Genomic DNA, 22,888 nt, shown 5'->3' on the forward strand with positions numbered 1-22,888 from the left:
AGTTTACTAAAGTGATTTATAAAAAAAAAAAAAAATGGTGTCAAATGTGAATTTATAACCCGTCACAGCTTTGCGGTTTAGGAGTCAGGTGGAAGTTGCAGGCAAGTTAAGGGGGACTCATTTTAACTAATAGAGGATGTAAAACCTCATGGTGGTGAACAGGCTCTGCTTTGGTGGCCAGCCTCAAGGACGTTATAATGGTAACGTCAATCAGGGGCGGGCACAGTGGTTAAGCACTGGAGTGAGGATAATAGGGTCATTGGTGCCCTGAAAGTTTACTGGCTCTGCTTGAATGGCAAGCCAGTGCGTGCCGCCCCTTTATGGCTGTCTGGCCTGGTTCTGTATGTCAGACAGCTGGGGATATCACAGTACTTGTGAATCCCAATGTACTAGCACTACATGGCCTAATAGAAACATGTCACCACTTCTGTATTTATCACTCACTCCTGGTTTTGGCTTACAGATACTGAGGTAAAAAACTCACCAAATACTGAACGTGTGCACATGGCCTAATAGAAACATGTCACCACTTCTGTATTTATCACCCACTCCTGGTTTTGGCTTACAGATACTGAGGTAAAATACTGACCAAATACTGAATGTGTGCACATGGCCTAATAGAAACACGTCCCCACTTCTGGATTTATCACCCACTCCTGGTTTTGCCTTACAAATACTGAGGTAAAATACTGACCAAATACTGAATGTGTGCACATGGCCTAATAGAAACACGTCACCACTTCTGGATTTATCACCCACTCCTGGTTTTGGCTTACAAATACTGAGGTAAAAACTCACCAAATACTGAATGTGTGCACATGGCCTAATAGAAACACGTCCCCACTTCTGGATTTATCACACACTCCTGGTTTTGCCTTACAAATACTGAGGTAAAATACTGAATGTGTGCACATGGCCTAATAGAAACACGTCCCCACTTCTGGATTTATCACCCACTCCTGGTTTTGCCTTACAAATACTGAGGTAAAATACTGACCAGATACTGATGTGTGTGAATAAGCATTAGGCCATGTTCACACCATCAGTAAGTCAGTAAAACCAGGAGTGGAACAATCAGAGGAAAAGTATAATAGAAACACGTCACCACTTCTGTATTTATCACCCACTCCTGGTTTTGTCTTACAGTTACTAAGGTAAAATACTGACCAAATACTGAATGTGTGCACATGGCCTTAAAGTGAACCTGTCAGCAGGATTGTGCACAGTAATCTACAGACAGTGTCAGGTCGGCTCCGTTATACTGATTAAAATGATACCTGGGTGATGAGATCTGTCTTGTGGTTGTTCTTTAATATTTATTTTCAGTTTTGAGTTAATGATGTGCTCGTGCTCCGGGACGGCCTGTGGGGGTCTTCATGTGGTACTCTGATTAGGTATTCATCCGTATAGCTTCTGACAGGTCAAAGATCCCTCAGTGACCTGCACTCTAGTATTCATAATGAATATTATATAACTTAAAAAAAAATCCCCTTCTACAGGCTGCACCGTGATCGTATGTATAATGTGCATATAAGTCTTCTTTTTGATGGTATCCATAGATTCCTTAAAAAAAAAAATCAGTTTGATCCGATAGATGCTACTGCGCAGGCGCTGGTGGTGCCATCTTGGAAGATTCAATATTTTTTTTCTCTAGCAAGATGACGCCGTAGGTATCTGCGCAGATTTTCAAACAGATTTTTTTTTTAATCTATGGATACCATCAAAAAGACTACTTATATGCACATTACACATATCATCAAGGTGCAACGCTGGCGCCTGCCTGCAGATGAGGATTTTTAAAAAAATGTAATTTATATAATATTCATTATGTAAACTAGGGGTCCGGTCAGTGAGGGATCAGTGGCATGTCAGAAGACATACTACTGATGCATATGGAAGCAGAGCACCACATGAAGACCCACCCCTCAGGCCGCCCCGCAGCACTAGCATATCACTAACTCAAAACTAAAAATAAAGATTAACAACAACCACAAGACGGATTTAATCAACCAAGGTATCATTTTAATCAGTATAACAGCGCCGACCTGACACTGTCTGTAGATTACTGTGCACAATCCTGATGACCGGTTCCCTTTAAGGTCAATATTTTGCCAGCCCAACAAATCACCTCCCCTAACATAGACCCTGATTCATCAAGGAGTTTTCACTAGAATTCTGGCATAAAATGCGCATCTCATAGTTACACAAACATTTGTGGACTTTTGGCATTCTTACACCAATCTTGGCCAGTTCCACCAAATTTTAGAAAAGCACGTGAACCTAGTCTGGGAACGGGTATAGCCAAACCTGACTGACAAATTTATAATAATTTACGCCACAGAAGTTGCCATAAATTATACTAGAAATGCAAGCCAGCTCCTTACTGGAATAACATTTATGGCAGTTGTAAGATCCATCGAATTCATTGAGAGACAAACGCCTACTAATACATTTCACATATCTTAGTCCAGTGCTCCTTTCATTAAGACAGGAGTGCAAAACTCCATTCTTAATAAATTGGGGCCATACTGTTTGGTATGCATCAGATTGCTCTAATGCAAAATTCCCTTGTAACCTTAATTAGAAAAAGATGTTACAAAAGTATTTTAGTTACTTTATATCAATGTGTCTATCAGGTGGCTAATTACTCCTTATATCACAACCCTAACTGGAGCTATAACCTTGCTCATGAGTAGGTTTGTGAAAAGTCATTGTCTAGAATATTTAAAAGGAACCTGTCACCAGGTTTTGCCACCTAAACTTAGAGCAGTATAATGTACTGGCAGCGAACCTCATTTCAATGATGTGTCATTTACTGTGCTGTTTGTTGCAGTTTTGAGAAAATCCACAATTTTATCAGCAGGAGACTATCACTAGAGGACTATTAAACTTGCTGCCGGGTAGACCCCCATAGTCCTCAGTGGTGTGGGCTGTTATACTGAGCTCAGCAGCAGAGAAAACAGTGACTTTATAAAAAATACAACCTGCAGTCTAGTAAGTGACACATCACTGAAATCAGGGTCTTTGGCCCTACATTGTTCTGCTCTCAGATGGGGAGGCAAAAACCTGATGAAACACTCCCTTTAATTCAAACAAATAATTTGGATGGTTGTAATATGGTATGTTATTATTATACTCCTATGCTATGTCCATTTTAACAACACCCTTCCCAATAAGGCCACTAAATATTTGGACTCGTTAAACCACATAAACTCTTGATGGATTTGGGGATACATGAGCTTCGTCATTACTTGCACCCATCACCTGACAATATTCGGACATGTCTGCTGTATCCTTGACCATAGCCTATTGCTAATACATCGGCACTTGCCCATTAGACACCTGTGTCTAACGTCTTGGGGCTACACAGGCTTGTAATCATATCTTCCTAAAACAGTTCTCATTTATTTTTAAAATCCCCATTTCCAATATAATAGAAAATGTTACGCTCCCTTGTTTCAAGCCTTGGAAAATATTACATGGCCCTTTTGTTTGCTAGAACACAGACAACAAGATTTGTATCTTTCAACTTTTCGTAATAAACAGGCACAAGGGACTTTTGCTTTGAACAGCAAACGCACAAGCATGCCTAGATTAGGTCTGTAAATCTGTCTCCGCTGTTGTAGCAAACTATTATTATAAGTCTCCGAGCCTCAACTATGGCTGAGATAAGCTTGTGTATCACACATATCCTTCAGAATGAAGGGTATTCCAAATGCTGAGAAATCCCCTCTCCCAAGGCCCTAATAGACGCCGCTGCATCACCGCAGTCTTATTAAGACACTGAATCTTATGCCATGAGACTGAAACATGAAAATAATGAGAGACAGTTCTTACAGAAGATTTCATGAGATATTATTTTTTCTGAGGTTAACTCACTCAGTGCCTTGATACAACAACCTATTTGAGCTCCTTTAAGCTGCTTTTGGGTGTTTTCCTTTCTAATATTGGAGTAGCAGTTGGAGATAAAGGGGTTGTGCGGCCTTATACGTGTGGGCATTCACGTGACTGCAGACTTGTGAATGCCCTCACGCACTATGAGCCGTGAGGACTGTCTGGTGCCAGCCGAGGGCACGTGACTATGTAGTAGGATTGATTACATTAGTCACAACTTCCTAGAGGCCTAACTTAAAGGGCATCTGTCAGTAGGATGAACCCTCCTAAGCCATCTATATGGGCATGTAGGTCATAGGAAGCTGAATAATATGATACCTTGATATGTGTGATCTAATGTCTTATTCCAAAAATATCCATGTTTTTCTTATATGTAAATGAGCTATTCAGGGCTATGGGCCGGACATAGATTTGTATGAGGATCTGCCTCCAGAGATTATTATAAATTGCCAGTGTGATATGTGATGTGAAATGGTTACCAGTGTGATATGTAATGGCCGCTCCCTGCTCTCCTGATCTCTCTGCAGAACTGTGTGTGATTATACCTGACACATCTGCAGATTCCTCTCAGCATCAGCTTCCAACTCACAGGCAGCCATTGTTGCAATACAGCAGAGCTGTGAGAGCTGCATGAAATGTGTTTGCAAGAAGGCAAAGTTCCACTCTACTGTTCTGTGTTTGTTAGTTGTATCATATTAATAGCGCCTCTTTTTATTTATAATAATCTCTGGAGGCAGATTCTCATACAGATCTATGTCCTGCCCATAGTCCTGAACAGATCATTTACATGTAAGAAAGACTTGGATTTCTCTGGAATAAGACATTGGATAACAGATATCAAGGTATACAAGGTATATTCAGCACCCTATGACCTAGATGGCCATATAGATGATTTAGAAGGGTTTATCCTACTGATAGATTCCCTTTAAATTCTTTAGGCAATGCTTAGGAAAAACACATTGGAGCTGAAACATTGTAAGGTTAATACATGATTAATTTCACTGGATGTGCTGCATCTCCTTATTTTTTTTATGAAATTAATGGATCAAGTCCATTGGGACGTTCACCCCGTATTTCAGTTTTCCAGTGCTGCTGCTTTTCACTTAGTTACACACAATCTACCATGTGTAACTTATTTTATTTGGTGTCTCCTTATATGGTAACTGGGCCTATGCTCCTCTATATGCACTGGCTCCCACAGGATCCAAATGCAGCTGCTATCTCTGCATCCTTTATTAGTACACCCTTGCTTGTTCACGTCCTGCCCACTTGGAGTGACTCTTCCTCTGGAAATTCCTGTCTTGCTCAAGGGAATTTCATTTTCCTACCTCACTTGTTCTCCAAAACAGTTGTAAAAGGCAAAAAGCAACTAGTAGACTAGTGAGCAAACTAGTTTTATGTGAACCATATAAGAAAATTCACTGGTCCTATTAAATTTGAACAATTTGTGATTCAATTTGTGCAAATTGCCCAAAATGCTATTTTACACAATATAGAAGAATGTATTAGCCATAAATGGCTTAAATAATTCTGGCATGACTGGCCAGGCTTCCCAATCATACCGTGTAGCTATCACATCACATAGTATAGCTCAACCATTGCATAATATAACACCATAGCAACTGACGAAAAGCAGTGAAAAAGTCCTCATATCACAAGGTAAAGTGCAAAGTAGGTTTTTATTGAAAGGTGAAACAAACAGAACATGGCTAAAAAAGTGACATTGGTAGGAAAAGAAAGGCCGGGTGACCATGGCAGCTCCAAATAAATAGTCATGTGAGTTATGGTCACGACCATGGGCAAACATTATTTATGTTTAGACAGTTAGACACTTCACAATGTTCATGCATTTCTCATGACTATTTATTTGGAGCTGCCATGGTCACCCGGCCTTTCTTTTCCTACCAATGTCACTTTTTAGCCATGTTCTGTTTGTTTCACCTTTCAATAAAAACCTACTTTGCACTTTACCTTGTGATATGAGGACTTTTTCACTGCTTTTCGTCAGTTGCTATGGTTATATGCAGTGTGTTCTGCACTATCCATTCTTGTGCTGGAATCTTGGTTGTGATTACCAACACATCTAAATCACTATGATTTTGATAACCCACTCCAGCACATTTTGCTGTCTTTCATTCTTATAATATAACACCACAGCATATCCTAGCCTGTATAAAAGTCAAGGCAGGAATTGCGGTGCAACAACCATTTTGGGATAAATCTTTTAAGTGAGTGGATTAGCAATAAAAATAGAAAGAAAAAGCCAAAAAACACTTCTGAATATAATGTACAGAGAAAAGTGTGACCAAACTGCAGTGAAGTTCGGTTACCATAAGTTCACCCCACTGCTATTTGGGTGGAGGTCATTTTGAAATTACTAAGGCTGTATTTATGTTAAAGAGATTGAAAGGGGTCGGATACAGCCCTAAAAGACCCCAGAGCATTATACATATATTTTCAGAGCAATTAGAATACCAGTGATTTGGTGCGACTCAACTAATTTTGGGGGAAAAAATTGAGTTTCAAAAAATGTGAGAATCTCTAGAAACTAGTAATGTATAATAGTGAAAAATGTCATATACGGGAAAAGATTTACCATGACTGCTCATTTACAGTCACTGGGGAAGTCTCTGTTCCCTACAATATTTGATATTCCTTAGGGTCATACCTCAATACTGTATTTGTTGAACTGAGTAGATGAATCAGTACAGATATTATGGGCATAAGATGTTAGAAAACATAAAGCAGGATTTAAATTAGCAGGAGACAGAACACAGCGTGATATTCAGCAGGAAACGAGAAACCGAGAAGTATGTAGTATTTATAGACAGTTGAGCACAGGCATAGAGGACAATTAGATGGAGGATAATGTGTTGGAGATGTTTTACTACATAGTGTCTATGGGACAACAAAAGTTTATGGTTGACTGAAATACTGAGAAGTTAGTTGTTTTTTTTTACTTTTTATTTGAATAAATCAGTTGAACTCGTGAATATATGTAACTGTTATTTTTTTTATATGTAAAGTAGCGTCTGTCTGGCTATTAACTCTCTGCAGGTGATGGATACATTTCATGTAACACAACTGTAGACTAGGGGGAGAGGGTGCAGCTGTAGTATTTCTATATCAGTGTGTGCTGTGATAGGGAGGAAGGGGCTACATGAGTGGAATTCATCTGAATGGTTGGAGCACAAAACCCTGACATTACACTATTAAAGCCCACCCACTTGCTAAGGATCAGGAGTTTTAACCCCTTTACCCCCCTTTACCCCCAAGGGTGGTTTGCACGTTCATGACCGGGACAATTTTTACAATTCTGACCACTGTCCATTTATGAGGTAATAAATCTGAAATGCTTCCATGGATCCTGGTGATTCTGACATTGTTTTCTTGTGACATATTGTACTTCATGTTAGTGGTAAAATTTCATTCATATAACTTGCGTTTATTTGTGAAAAAAACGGAAATTTGGGAAAATTTTGAAAATTTTGCAATTTTCCAACTTTGAATTTTTATGCCCTTAAATCACAGAGATACGGCACACAAAAAACTTAATAAGTAACATTTCCCATATGTTTACTTTACATCAGCACAATTTTGGAACCAAAATTTTTTTATTTTAGGAAGTTATAAGGGTTAAAAGTTGACCAGCGATTTCTCATTTTTACAACACCATTTTATTTTTACAGACCACATCACATTTGAAGCCACTTTGAGGGGTCTATATGGTAGAAAATACCAAAAAGTGACACCATTCTAAAAACTGCAACCCTCAAGGTGCTCAAAACCACATTCAAGAAGTTTATTAACCCTTCAGGTGCTTCACAGGAATTTTTTGAATATTTAAAAAAAAATGAACATTTAAACTTTTTTTTCACAAAAAAAATATTTCAGGTTCAATTTTTTTATTTTACCAAGGGTAAAAGGAGAAATTGGACTGGAAAAGTTATTGTGCAATTTTTCCTGAGTACGCTGATACCTGACATGTGGGGGGAAACCACTGTTTCGGCGCATGGCAGAGCTCAGACGGGAAGGAGCGCTGTTTGACTTTTTCAATGCAAAATTTGCTGGAATTCTGATCAGACGCCATGTCACATTTGGAGAGCCCCTGATGTACCTAAATAGAGGAAACCCCCCACAAGTGACCCCATTTTGGAAACTAGACCCCCCAAGGAACTTATCTAGATATGTGGTGAGAACTTTGAACCCACAAGGGCTTCACAGAAGTTTATAACGTACAGCGGTACAATTAAAAAATCATATTTTTTCCACAAAAATGATCTTTTCACCCCCAATTTTTATTTTCCCAAGGGTAACAGGACCCTAAAAGTTATTGTGCAATTTGTCCTGAGTACGCTGATACCCCATATATGGGTGTAAACGACTATTTGGGCGCATGGCAGAGCTCGGAAGGGAAGCAGCGCCACTTGACTTTTTTGGCTGGAATTGAGATTGGACACCATGTCGCGTTTGGAAAGCCCCTGATGCACCTAAACAGTGGAATGCCCCCACAAGTGACCCCATTTTGGAAACTAGACCCCCTAGGGAACTCATCTAGATGTGTGGTGAGCACTTTGAACCCCCCAGTGCTTCACAGAAGTTTATAACGCCCGGGCGTGAAAATTAAAAAATCATATTTTTTCCACAAACATGATCAATTAGTCCCCATTTTTTTATTTTCCTAAGGGTTCCAGGAGAAATTGGACCCCAAAAGTTGTTGTCCAATTTGTCTTGAGAACGCTGACACCCCATATGTGGGAGAAAACTACTGTATGGGTACATGTCGGGACTCGGAAGGGAAGTAGAGACGTTTTGGAATGCAGACTTCAATGGAATGGTCTGCGGGTGTCATGTTGCCTTTGGAGAGCCCCTGATGTACCTAAAGAGTGGAAACCCCCCACAAATGACACCATTTTGGAAACTAGACCCCCTAAGTAACTTATCTAGGTGTGTGTTGAGCACTTTGAACCCCCAAGGGCTTCACGGAAGTTTATAACGCCCGGGCGTGAAAATAAAAAAATCGTATTTTTTCCACAAACATGATCATTTAGTCCCCATTTTTTTATTTTCCTAAGGGTTCCAGGAGAAATTGGACCCCAAACGTTGTTGTCCAATTTGTCCTGAGTACACTGATACCCCATATCTGGGAGAAAACTACTGTATGGGCCCACGTTGGGGCTCGGAAGGGAAGTAGTGACGATTTGGAATGCAGACTTTGATGGAATGCTCTGCAGGTGTCATGTTGCCTTTGGAGAGCCCCTGATGTACCTAAACAGTGGAAACCCCCCACAAATGACACCATTTTGGAAACTATACCCCCTAAGGAACTTATCAAGGGCTTCACAGAAGTTTATAACGCCCGGGCGTGAAAATAAAAAAAATCATATTTTTTTCCCCACAAAAATGATATTTTTGCCCCCAATTTTTTATTTTCCTAAGGGCAATGGGAGAAATAGGACCCCAAAAGTTGTTTTGCAATTTGTCCTGAGTAGGCTGATACCCTACATGTGGGGGTAAAACACTGTTTGGGCGCATGGCAGAGCTTGGAAGGGAAGGACCACCATTTGACTTTTTCAACGCAGAATTGGCTGGAATTGAGATCAGATGCCATGTTGAGTTTGGAGAGCACCTGATGTGCCAAAACAGTGGAAACCCCCCAATTCTTACTCCAACCCTAACCTCAACACACCCCTAACCCTAATCTCAGCCCTAACCCTAGCCCTAGCCTTAACCCTAGCCCTAACCCTAATGTGAAAATGGAAATAAAGACATTTTTTAATTATATTATTTTCCCTAACTAAGGGGGTGATAACGGGGGGTTTGATTTACTATTTATGGCTTTTTTTATTTTTGACAGCTGTCATACGCTAAAAGACGCTTTTTATTGTAAAAATAGTTTTTGCATCACCACATATCGAGAGCTATAATTTTTCCGCATTTTGACCCACTGAGTCATGTGAGGTCTTATTTTTTGCGCGACGAGTTGACATTTTTATTGGTATCATGTTGGGGGCACATGACATTTTTTGATCGCTTTTTATTCCGATTTTTGGGACGCAGAATGAACAAAAACCAGCGTTTCATGAATTTCTTTTGGGGGGTGCGTTTACACCGTACCGCGTGCGGTAAAATTGATAAAGCGGTTTTATTCTTCGGGTCAGTATGGTTACAGCGATACCTCATTTATGTCTTTTTTTTATGTTTTGGCGCTTTTATGCAATAAAAACAATTTTATATAAAAAATAATTATTTTTGCATCGCTTTATTCTGCGAGCTATAACTTTTTTATTTATTCTCTGATAACGCTGTGTGGTGGCTCATTTTTTGCGGGACAAGATGACGTTTTCAGTGGTGCCATGGATATTTATATGTGTCTTTTTGATCACACGTTATTGCACTTTTTGTTCGGCGGTATGATAATAAATCATTTTTTGCTTCGTTTTTTTATTTTTATTTTTTAAGGGGTTCGCTAAAGGGGTTAACTAATGGGACAGTTTTATAGGGCAAGTCGGTACAGACGCGGTGATACCAAATGTGTGTACTTTTATTGTTTTTTTTTATTTTCAAAAAATGAATTTATTAGGGAATTTTTTTTGTGTGTGTATATATATATATATATATATATATATATATATATATATATATATATATATATATATATATATATACCAATGGCGCAAAAGCGTGCAACTCCAGGACACAAAGCAGCAAGTATTAAAACAACCCGCCACTCAAATTGTCTCTATAAAAATAATAATAAATAAACCTTATATAAACTTGCGCTAATAGGGTGTCTCCTGATTAGATAGGAGATATCTTGTAAGGAGGTCTATTACCTTTACTGAAGCTTAATATGGCGAGCCAGGAGAGACAGAAGTCCAGGTCCTTCCCAGAGATACTCCCCGGCACAGCGATGTATAGAGTTGCTGGAGCTAAAGGGTGCTACCTCCTAGCATACCGCCGTCCCGGCCGGTGACTGGCGTGCAGCTGGAGGTATGTGTCGGCAGGCTGTACAGATACCAGCCGCCGCTACAAAAACATGCCTGCAAGGTCCGAGAACGCTGAAGGACCTTGCGTGACGTCACAGTCACGTGGGGGAAGTCACGTGACAGGCAGAAAAAACGCTATGAAGCGCTGAAGGGGCCAGAATACAATGATACAATGATAGATCCTACGCGTTACGGAATTCACTGATTCCTTCTTCAGGGATGGCCCCCTGGAACAAGAATAACCCTTATATAGCCTCCAGTCTATATCCTCTAATAACAAAACATCATATTAGGCATTAAAAGCAAATAGCTCAATTTCGCTGTTTAGACCATTTGGGATCAGAGTATTTAATTCAAATATCCATTTGCTTTCTACCCTGGACATTTGATGGATAAAATTGCCTTTCATCACGCTTCTTTTAACAACTTGAATCCCAGTCACCTTAGTGTCCCTTAAAGAGCTCCCATGATGTGTGAGATAATGATTAGAAAGGGGGTGACCTGTGAATTTATTACAGATATTACGTAAATGTTCCCCAATTCTAACATTTAGGGGACGTATAGTTCTTCCTATATATAATTTATCACATGGACATGTGATACAATATATCACCCCCTTCGTGTCACAGGTGATGAAATCACGGATCTGAATCTCCATGGACTTATTCACAATAGAGAGTTGTTTTTTACTGCCTAATTTTTTGCAAGATGCGCATTTTTTGCAGGGAAAAAAAACATTTAGTTGCTGATGTAAATGAGAATTGGGGCCTGGTGTTGGTGTAGAAATAGAGGGGGCTACCAGGTTACTCAAATTGTTTGCCCTTCTAAAGACAAACCTAGGGTGAGCTGGTAAAGCTTCCCCTATGATTTTATCATTTTTCAAAATACCCCAGTGTTTATTTACAATTTTTCTGAAAATATGGCTATTTGAATTAAACTGAGTGATGATGGGAACCTCATCTATAATGGGGTTTTCTTTAATTTTTATTTTATGTCTGAGGAATTGTTCCCTCGGTATGTTCCCAATATATTCCCTGGTGGCTCGCAGGGCTTGGGTATCATATCCTTTTTGGCAGAATTTTTTAATTAGAGTTTCAGCTTCAGTCAAATAATCCTGTGACTTGGAGCAGTTTCTATTGGCCCGTATAAACTGGCTCTTTGGGATATTCAGAAGCCAACTTGGGAGATGGCAGCTTTCTAATGAAATGTAATTGTTTGAATCAGTGGGTTTATGAAATAATCGTGTCTGGATGGTGTTGTCCTCAATAAAAATTTTTAAGTCTAAAAAATTAATCTCCGTGAGACTTGTCGTTGCAGTAAATTTTAAAAAATAACAATTTTTATTTAATTCGTCAATAAAATCAGTTAAAAGAGTAGGCCCACCAGACCAAATAAAAACAATATCGTCTATGAAGCGGTGCCAGAGTACCAGATTCGCGCGCAGCCTGCCCTCGGGAAAGATGGTTTCATGTTCCCACTTCCCGACGTACAGATTTGCATAACTGGGCGCGAATCTGGTACCCATAGCGGTCCCCCACTTCTGGGAGTAGTAGTCCGCTCCATAGTGAAAGTAGTTATGGGTGAGAATAAAATAAATACAATCAACAATAAAAGCGATTTGGTCGCTAGGTAAGCTTTTAGCTTCAGACATAAAGAATTCTGCAGATTTGCAACCCTTTTCATGTTCAATAACTGTGTAGAGGGAAGTTATATCTAAACTCCCTAAGATAAAGTGGTCCTTCCATTCTATATTGTTTAAAACCTGTAAAACATGAGTGGTGTCCTTCAGGTAGGCTGGAAGAGCAGGGACTAATTGTTGTAAGTGGTGATCCACAAATTTTGAGAGATTAGCTGTAAGGCCACCAATGGCCGATATTATTGGTCGGCCAGGGGGTTTGATCAAATTCTTATGGATTTTTGGGATATAATAAAAATATGGTATCCTAGGGTGAGTGGTATTGATAAAATCAAATTCCTCTTTTTTTATATACCCCTTATCAAGACCACGTTTAATGAGGACCTGCATTTCTGCAAGATACCTTACTGAAGGATCACTGTCCAATAATTCATAAGTGCGAGAATCAGACAGTATCCTTAAAGACTCCTCCTCGTAATCAGAAGTATTCAAGATCACTATACTACCCCCTTTGTCAGCCGGTCTTATTGTGATCGCATGATTTGTCTGGAGCCGTTTAATAGCTAACCGTTCTCTGCCAGATAAATTATACCTAAATTTTCTGCATCTTTTATCAGATATGCTCCTGATGTCCTGTATCACGTTGTTCTGAAATGCCTCAAAAGCTTCTGAGTATTCTTGAATTGGGTTGAAATTGGATTTCTTTTTTAGACCGGTATGTTGATAAGGGTCTATGATTTCGAGAGGATTTGTGACATCGCTAGAAGTCACTCTTTTTTTCATATAGAATTTTTTTATAGCTAATCTCCTCATAAAGGTTTTAATACCTATAAAGGCCTGAAATTTATTAAAACCCACACTAGGTGCAAATTTGAGACCTTTACTCAGTAGGCCTTTCTCATTATCATTTAAACTGTAATCACTGAGGTTGAAAATTTTTTGTTCTGAATGGCTTACTTGGTCCTCTGGTGTTTGCTGTTTGTTCTTTTTTTTGGTAAATTTCCCGCCCCTACATCCCCTCTGCCGTATTTTCTTGGACCCACCTGAAAAAACGGTAAATGGCTTTGTTTAGTTTTGGGTTTATTCTTTGTGAGCAAATTACCCTTATTCGGGGCTAGGGGCAATTGATTGGGGTTGTTATTAGAAGTAGAAGGGTAGTTCGCTGTACTTACAAGAGGAGAAAATCTATTTTGAATGGGAATAGCGGGTACCGGTGTTGATGCAGTTACCGCTGTCTCCCCGAGTTGTATATTCTCTACATTTGAATCCCCACAATTTGAGTAACCTGGTAGCACCCTCTATTTCTACACCAACACCAGGCCCCAATTCTCATTTACATCAGCAACTAAATGGTTTTTTTCCCTGCAAAAAATGCGCATCTTGCAAAAAATTAGGCAGTAAAAAACAACTCTCTATTGTGAATAAGTCCATGGAGATTCAGATCCGTGATTTCATCACCTGTGACACGAAGGGGGTGATATATTGTATCACATGTCCATGTGATAAATTATATATAGGAAGAACTATACGTCCCCTAAATGTTAGAATTGGGGAACATTTACGTAATATCTGTAATAAATTCACAGGTCACCCCCTTTCTAATCATTATCTCACACATCATGGGAGCTCTTTAAGGGACACTAAGGTGACTGGGATTCAAATTGTTAAAAGAAGCGTGATGAAAGGCAATTTTATCCATCAAATGTCCAGGGTAGAAAGCAAATGGATATTTGAATTAAATACTCTGATCCCAAATGGTCTAAACAGCGAAATTGAGCTATTTGCTTTTAATGCCTAATATGATGTTTTGTTATTAGAGGATATAGACTGGAGGCTACATAAGGGTTATTCTTGTTCCAGGGGGCCATCCCTGAAGAAGGAATCAGTGAATTCCGTAACGCGTAGGATCTATCATTGTATTCTGGCCCCTTCAGCGCTTCATAGCGTTTTTTCTGCCTGTCATGTGACTTCCCACGTGACTGTGACGTCACGCAAGGTCCTTCAGCGTTCTCGGACCTTGCAGGCATGTTTTTGTAGCGGCGGCTGGTATCTGTACAGCCTGCCGACACATACCTCCAGCTGCACGCCAGTCACCGGCCGGGATGGCGGTATGCTAGGAGGTAGCACCCTTTAGCTCCAGCAACTCTATACATCGCTGTGCCGGGGAGTATCTCTGGGAAGGACCTGGACTTCTGTCTCTCCTGGCTCGCCATATTAAGCTTCAGTAAAGGTAATAGACCTCCTTACAAGATATCTCCTATCTAATCAGGACACACACTATTAGCGCAAGTTTATATAAGGTTAATTTTTTTTTTTTTTACATTTATTTAGCGATTTTTTTTTTTTTAAATTATTTTTACACTTTTTTTAACTTTATTAGGTTGTCCCAGGGGGGACATCACTATCCTGTGACAGATTGCTGATCTGTCACATCACAGATCACTGTGACAGATCATCAATCTGTCACAGGCAGTGTGCAGGTTTCCTCCTTGCCTGCGCTTTGCAGGCACTGAGGAAGCCAGCTCACTTCAGGCCCCCGAAGGTCCCCGTCGCCATCTTGGATCCGGAGACCTGGAGGGAAAGAGCCCCTCGCAGCAGCGCTGCACATTGTGCTGCTGTGGGGGGCTCAGGGAAGCACGGAGGGAGCCCCCTCCCTGCCAATGCTTCCCTTTAACCCCCGTGTTTGATCGCGGTGTGCAAGGGGTTAACATGTCGGGGGCGGTCCGTGACCGCCCCTGACACATAGTGCCGGGTGTCAGCTGTGATAATCAGCTGACACCAGGCCGCGATCAGCGGCGCTTACCACGTGGGCGCCGCTGATCGCGCTAGACGTACTATCCCATCCATGGGCATAGGGGCCCGGGTCCCATGGATGGGATAGTACATCTGATGTGAGAAAGGGGTTAAAGGAAGCTTGACAGCGGATACATGCTGCACAATCCCCTGGTGACCGAGCTACATTCATGACTAGTCAGGCAGCAGGTATCTGGTGGCTTTTTCCTTCCCACTTCCCTGGAGAAATGGGTCTATTTATGGGTGCATGTATAGGGAAACTTCACTCTAGAGAAGTGGGTGTGAAAAGCCACCGGAGACCTGCCTGTCTGACTAGTCACCAATGTGTATTTTTTTTTGTAACAAGCATGCATGGCTGAAATCATACAGCCAGTGTCTGCTACATGCTGCCCATGGATATACTCATACAGTCTTTTGTTATATTTGTTTTATCCTCCCCTGCTATCTGTGATGCCATTTTGTACTGTGGGATTGACATTTTTTAAATCTTGTCCATAATAATTTAATAAAAATTTTAATTTTTATACTTTTAAGTTTCTTTTGTGTATGTCTTTATATTACCATTTGTGTTCCTGCTTTTTTGATCAGATGTAAACAATGTAAGGAACTGAACACCACCACATTGTCACACTTTTTAGTTGCCATTACTTAGTTTCTTTTTAATTGATCAAATCTGATGTGCCGTAATCTGCAGCTTCCACTAAACTAACGTGTGACAGACCAATGGCATTTAGCTCCACACACTGTTTACATCCAGCCTTGGTAACAGCTAATTGGTTAGTGTGTTGGGTGTTGGACGCCATTAATCTGCTTTGGATAACCTATTCTAATCATAAGTCATCAATATTAACATGGTAGAAAAACTCTTTACAGAAACTGATATAGAGGAAGTGAAATGACAAAAAATATGTTGGTTAGACAAAGGTTTGATAATTGCATGGAGTCGGGAAGGAATTTTTTTCCTCAATGTGAAGTTTACTGTTTGCCACATGGGGTTTTTTGCCTTCCTCTGGATCAACATGTTAGGGCAGGTTAGGATAGAATATTGGTTGAACTAGATGAACTTAAAGTCTCCCTTCAACCTTAATAACTATGTTACTATGTTATGTTACTAATGTACATCTATGGTCATCTCAGGAAGGATTAGCAAAAGGACAGTTCATTGTCACGTCATAGATGGTCATCAGGTTTGTTGAATATACTTACGGCATGGGTGGGCCAGAACACGGACTTCATCAACAGCAATATATCCAGGATGGTCTTTAACAGAGACAGCTTCAAAAATAATCTGCAAATGAGAATAAGTAATTTGTAATCTAAACAGACCTGCACAATTTGGTATCCACATGATGCACCAATGTCTATGAAAATCTAGTTGAGCCCTAAGTGGATGCTGATGACATCATCTTGACTTTGAGAAAGTTTGCCCCATGTGATTCATTGCTATCACTCATTTCAAGGCCAGACACATGAAGCCAATTTTCATGCAATACATCAAATGATCAGACCACAAAATATAAATATGAATCTTTCCCTTTTGTCTCTGTATTTGCTCAGTGATAGAGTCATTTTAGGCATTCAGCCAAATGAACCATTTCAGTACTTTCTAGTGTTTTTTTCCATTACGGCATTTCCTTTTATCTGACTCGTGCTTTAGACAGTGGAAGTGGAGCAGGTATAGAAGAGTAACACATGCCTGCGGGATTAGGCTACACATAAGTTTGTTTGCCATCTGTAAACATGTAGACACATAAAAGCTGTATACTTTAATGCAGATACATTAATAAATGCAAGATATTAACGGACCGTTCTAATCTTCTGTGCTCAGAAGTGAACCGCTCTGCTGCCCCCTTGTTTTTTGGTTGCCGGAATTATTGATATTTCGGGCTAATGGCATGGCTGTGCTCTGGTCTGAACTAATCGGCTTCCCAGGCTGCTAGCTGCAATTCGGGCAACTTCAGAGGTGTGCAAATAGGCTTTAAAACATTGAGCCTGCACACTCCTTGCCAGTCACTCAGAGAATGCTAGGTGGCCGGTAACTTTGGCAATGTGCTGTATGCTAAAATATGAAATAGAACCTAAGATAAAAATAAGATGAGCAAATAAAATGTATTAAGTAAATAAATAATAACAGTCAATGTAAATAACTTAAGGGTAATTAGTTAACACTGTTTTGATTAAAAAAAAAGTGTAAAATCCATCACACAGACAATGTGTACCCTATTTGGGATGGTAGCTAACTCTTGTAGTTCGCCTCACTATGTGTCAACAGATGTAAAAGTAGATAAAGGCAGAATGGGACTTTGGTCCCGACTGTTAAGACCCCTGCCTGTGGAAAGCAAGGTGTTGTTTTCAGATATAATTAAATTTTGAAATTCATTTGGAAATCAAGGTCCCAGAGTCTGGAGGAAGAGTGGAGAGGCCACAATCCAAGCTGCTTGAGGTCAAGTGTGAAGTTTCCACAATCGGTGATGGTTTGGGGAGCCATGTCATCTCAGCTGAAATTCGTTGAGAAAAAATTGCAACATGCTGTGATTGTCCTTGTATCTTGGACGAGACTTGCCAATGCAAGCCAATGGGTGTGGTAAAAAAAAAACCAAAAACATCGCACGGCACATGGACCATGCGAGTTCTGTCGATTTTCACACACCCATGCCCTTGAAAATCCGACATTTCAGCAGCCACATACAGTAAAATCACAGCGTTACCCGGCAAAATACAATAGATAGAATAGAAATATACACATAGAATAGACAGATATAAAGATGTCAGTGACATGTATAATTAGTACAGTGCTTGTATCATGTATTTATAATGTACATGTTTTTAATAATTAAATCTCTGACGAAAATGCTGTGGGATCCCCCGACATTTTATTAACCAGCAGAGGGAAAGCCGATGGCTGTGGGCAGATGTTTATAGTCTAGAAAAGGGGTAATACCCATGGAGCTTCGCAGGTTATTAATATCAGTTCACAGCTGTATACTTAGCCTTTCCTAGTTATTAAAATGGGGGAACCCCCCAAAAAAAATGACTTAGGGTCCCACTATAATTAATAAACAACAAAAGCTAGGCAGACATCTGCAGGCTGATATTAATAGCCTTGGACGGTGCTCTCAGCCACCCCAGAAATGCCACATCTATAAGAATATAGAATCATAAAATGTTAGAGTTGGAAGTGACCTCAAGGGTCATTGTGTCCAACCCCCTGCTCAATGCAGCGCAGGATTTGGGAATGTTTAGTTTGCAAAAGAGAAGACTGAGAGGAGACTTAATAGCTGTCTACAAATATCTAAAGGGCTGTCACATTGTAGAAGGATCAACTTTATTCTCATTTGCACAAGGAAAGACTAGAAGCAATGGGATGAAACTGAATGGGAGGAGACACAGATTAGATATTAGAAAAAACTTTTTGACAGAGTGATCAATGAGTGGAACAGGCTGCCACGAGAAGTGGTGAGTTCTTCAATGGAAGTCTTCAAACAGAGGCTGGACAGACATCTGACTGGGATGATTTAGCGAATCCTGCTTTGAGCAGGGGGTTGGACCAGATGACCCAGGAGGTCCCTTCCAACTCTATGATTCTATGATTCTATGATTCTATGGATTCAGTAAACTATCTCAGACAAATGTCTGTCCGGCCTCTGAAGACTTCCATTGAAGGAGAACTCGCCACCTCTCAAGGCAGCCTGTTCCACTCATTGATCACCCTCACTGTCAAAATTGTTTTCTAATATCTAATCTGTATTGTCTCCCTATCAGTTTCACTCCATTGCTTCTCGTGTTTCCATGTGCAAATAAAATTAAGGATGATCCCTCTTCACTTGGTCCAGTTTTTAAATGCCTATTTTAAAATGTGTCCAGATTCGGCCTGATGCAGGAGGAGTAGAGCAGGGCTACAGGAATGGGTTAACAGCGCTAGGAGTGCAGGCTCTGCAAACAGATACAGCGCTTAGTGCCTGCAGGAGAAATCCAGGGTGCCGCCGTGTAAGGAGTGTAAAACAGTGATTTTATCAAGATGACAGCAAGCAAACAATTAAGTGATATGTTGATGAAATCAAGGTTTCTGCCCTTACATTATGCTGCTCTTAGCTGAGAAAGCAAATACCCGGTGACAGATTCCCTTTAACTACATCTTAAATGTAAGTGATTGAATCCCAGTTAATGAGACATATCTTGTAACATTGACATAATAGAATCCTATCAAACGTTCACTTCCGCTGTCTATTTGCATTAGTTACATGAAAACGAATTGATGATTGATTGCTATAGGCTACTGCACTTTTGCACTTTGGTATGAGTCAAGCAATTGATCGGACAGAACGGGAATTATAGAAATATAAATACTGTATATACATGCTTGAATCCTTAAGCCAGTAGCTCTGATGGTTAACTTGTAATAATAAGAGAACGCAATGTACTTAAGGATTTATATATTTATATCTGCAAAAGAACAAACAATTGATTTTCCAGGACAAAATTTTAAACAATTCATCCTCTTGGGGCATTATCCTCGCATATTTGCAATTTAACATCGAGCTATACGCAGCATATTATATAGTGTGTCTCCTTGCTTTTTCCAGTTAACGTGTTTATTTCCCTTGTTGGTTTACCAAATTAACGTAGGTAAGGTTGCAAATGGAAATGTAACATCATCGCGAAGCACCAGCTGCTTATATAATTGGATGTAGCCTTGTGTTAGTTTGAACTTTAGCAAATTTCTGAACGCTGTGATGCAATGTAAGCATCGCTACCAGAAGAGCACGCCGATAATCCCCTATTTGACGCCATTAATCCCCCAATTCCACTGTTAACTAGAACATGAGGGGGTCTATGGGACATTACATAGGTCATTTTGGTAAAGCCGGATCTGGAAACCTAAGTGATCAGTCATTAATGATCATCAGATACATGGCAGCAAAAATTCTGGTTTCCTGATGGACTGTTCTGCAAAGTAGACCACTTTGGGTATACTAAAGTTTGCTTTTAGATTGGAGTGAAAAGAGCGGGAAGCCATCATCAGGAACTGACCTAAAGTTTAAATGTTTTTTGTGTAATGTTAAAAAAATTGTTTTTTAGCATAGCACAATCTTCATAAAGAAAACTAAAATTAACAATCTTGCGATTTTCACACTTGCCACTAGGGCTTTTTTAGACTTGTACTTCACGGGAGATTTTTTTTATCAGTAGAGGCAGCATTACAATGACAGATATTCCCTCTATACAGAGCTGATAGGAAAGGATCCAGTAATCATGATAGGTGAAGTCATAGATGACCCTGCTCCCCCTCTGTTCTCAATGACATTTGCACACGCTCATTAGACACTTCAATACAAAAAATAAGGTCAGCGTCTGACCATTGTAGCTATGTACATGTATTATTTCCTGAACAAAAGGAAGTATAGGTCTACAAATGTCCCAGTGACCAGTCTGAGAATTGCAAGGAGGATAGCTGCTTCTCATGCATGTGTATGGAGTGGAGAGGTTGAGGGGGGAGAGGTAAGAGGTAAAAACAGGCAGCGAAGGACAAGTTGAATTCACAGCTACACTTTAAATAAAGGTGTGGGGTGTCCTTTGTATTTTGTATGACCCCTTAAATGAGTATAATAAGATGACTCTGCTAACCTTGTCCTAGCCTACACAGTAAAGCTGATAAGTGAGCTGCAGCAACTGACATCCTATTGTGTGCGCTCCTGCCTCTAATGCAAAAGCTGGAAAATGTCAGGATTTATTTGCATATAAATTTTTCACTTAAAAAATAAATAAATAAATAAAAATAACACAAAAAAATACTGATAAGACATTTCTATGAAATGTCATATAATTAGAGTTTTAATAAGGAAGATTAATTAAATTTCCAAAACTGATTAGTTTGAGGCTAATTTTTGGCCTGTTTTTAAAAATGGCGGAGACAATTCATTGGCTATTGTGAACTGAATTATCTACTCACTAGCAAGAAATGCCATTTTTTATTTTTTTACAATCAATGGCCCCAATGACCCAAGGTTCATTAAAGGATAAGAAATTAATCTCATTCTAAAATATGACATTAATCATCCGTCACAAACGAGTGCAAAGACAGATAAGGTCGCAATTGCACAGCGAGAGACACAACATAATGGAGTGTTAACAATCCCGTGATTTACTGGAGAAGATGATACATAAAACCAGTGCAGTATCTACACATCTTATACATCGATGATTTTTGCTCCACCAGTACTTCGGATGTTGATTTTCCTAGGATTGTATCATATGAAAGAAATATCTAGATGTTAAAGGTCAATTGAAACAAAGTGAAGCACTCCATGTGTAACAGTAATTACGTTGGCGCACTTGTCAGAAGCAGGTCCTATAAGAAACAGCACTGTGCAAATGCCAATGTTCGGAGTATGTGTAAAAGAGCGGAGAGCAAATTACACAAACTATCAGCAAATGTCAACATGGTGCCTGTATAAAGCTGGGGAGGTGCGAAAGGGATTACTGTGCCATGATGAAGCAGAAGGTTGCAGCACTCTGGACCTGTAGGCCACTTCTTTATTACTCATTTCAGTGATATTGCGATTAGTTGTTAATGCTCATTTGGAATTTCTCTGTGTTTTGAGCCATTACTTATTGTTTTGGAACCTGCTATCTCATCTTATGTTTTATATTTTTCTTGAAAGACGAGTACAGATGGATCACATTTATCTGAGCATATGGTGCAGGCTGACATCGCCAACCTGCAGATGATGCAGCATCTCAGCCTACTCTTTTCTGTAAGAGTAACAGTCTGTCTTGGTTGGAACACAATTACTAGTTCGTTGATTGCGGCACCCAAGCAGCGTTGCATCTTTGTAGCGTTATCACAGGTAAAATGTCTGGAAAGGACAGTGAGGAATAAGTTGGTGCTATATAAGCAGAATAAGCCAAGTATGTGTGTTTCCTGTATAACATAAGGGTAAGCTCACATGTCTCATGTATGTGGCGCCCCCAGGAGTATGGTCGCCACACTGGCTTTGCCTTCCTCCAGGGGAGGGTAATGCCAGGCTTGGAGGCAATGATGGGTCTCTCGCAGTCAATCTATGCATGCAACACAGTTCCACTCCAGGCCAGCAGGGGGAACTCTGAACTGGGATTAAGGGGAGGTGTGCTCTCTGAGGGCTAAGAGGAAGGAGTGGTTAGTTAGTCTGCGGAGGGTGAAGTGTGCAGACGTGGAGAGAGAAGCTGGAGGCTGAGCTACGAAAGGAGAGCTCCCTCACAGAGAGCGCATGAACTGGAGCCTGGTCTCCACGGTTGTACGGATACTAACGGTCCTACAACAGATACCAGAGGAGTAGGAGGCTGTAAATGCCCTACTCCCATCTAAGACTTGAGGCACAACAGAAGCTTGGATAGAGAGCCGGGACTCAGGAGAGAGGAGTCCCCGAGATAGGCTACAGCTGTCTGCCGTGCAAGTAAGGTTCTTGAGAACATCTGTCAGGAGGAACTTAAGTGTAACTCAGTACTAGGAGTACTTCATTCAAACAAGCGCTAGGAAGGAGACTGCACAGCCTATCTGCTGAGAGAGAATCCCTGAATTGCTTCCAGACCAGCCTGC

General features: G+C 40.2%; 1 protein-coding gene across 8 annotated transcripts in view; it reads right to left on the reverse strand.

Moving 5' to 3' along the window:
- Positions 1-22,888, reverse strand: part of PTPRT (protein tyrosine phosphatase receptor type T) — a 648,808-nt gene that overhangs the window by 349,470 nt on the left and 276,450 nt on the right. For all 8 annotated transcript variants that reach the window (XM_073555336.1, XM_073555335.1, XM_073555333.1 and 5 more), the window contains exon 4: positions 16,519-16,600. In XM_073555336.1, the coding sequence (XP_073411437.1) occupies positions 16,519-16,600 (82 nt within the window). The remainder of the gene's footprint in view (positions 1-16,518; positions 16,601-22,888) is intronic.

This window comes from Dendrobates tinctorius, unplaced genomic scaffold (genome assembly GCF_039654945.1).
Source record: "Dendrobates tinctorius isolate UK_male_01 unplaced genomic scaffold, ASM3965494v1 ptg000223l, whole genome shotgun sequence".
Classification (NCBI taxonomy): domain Eukaryota; kingdom Metazoa; phylum Chordata; class Amphibia; order Anura; family Dendrobatidae; genus Dendrobates; species Dendrobates tinctorius.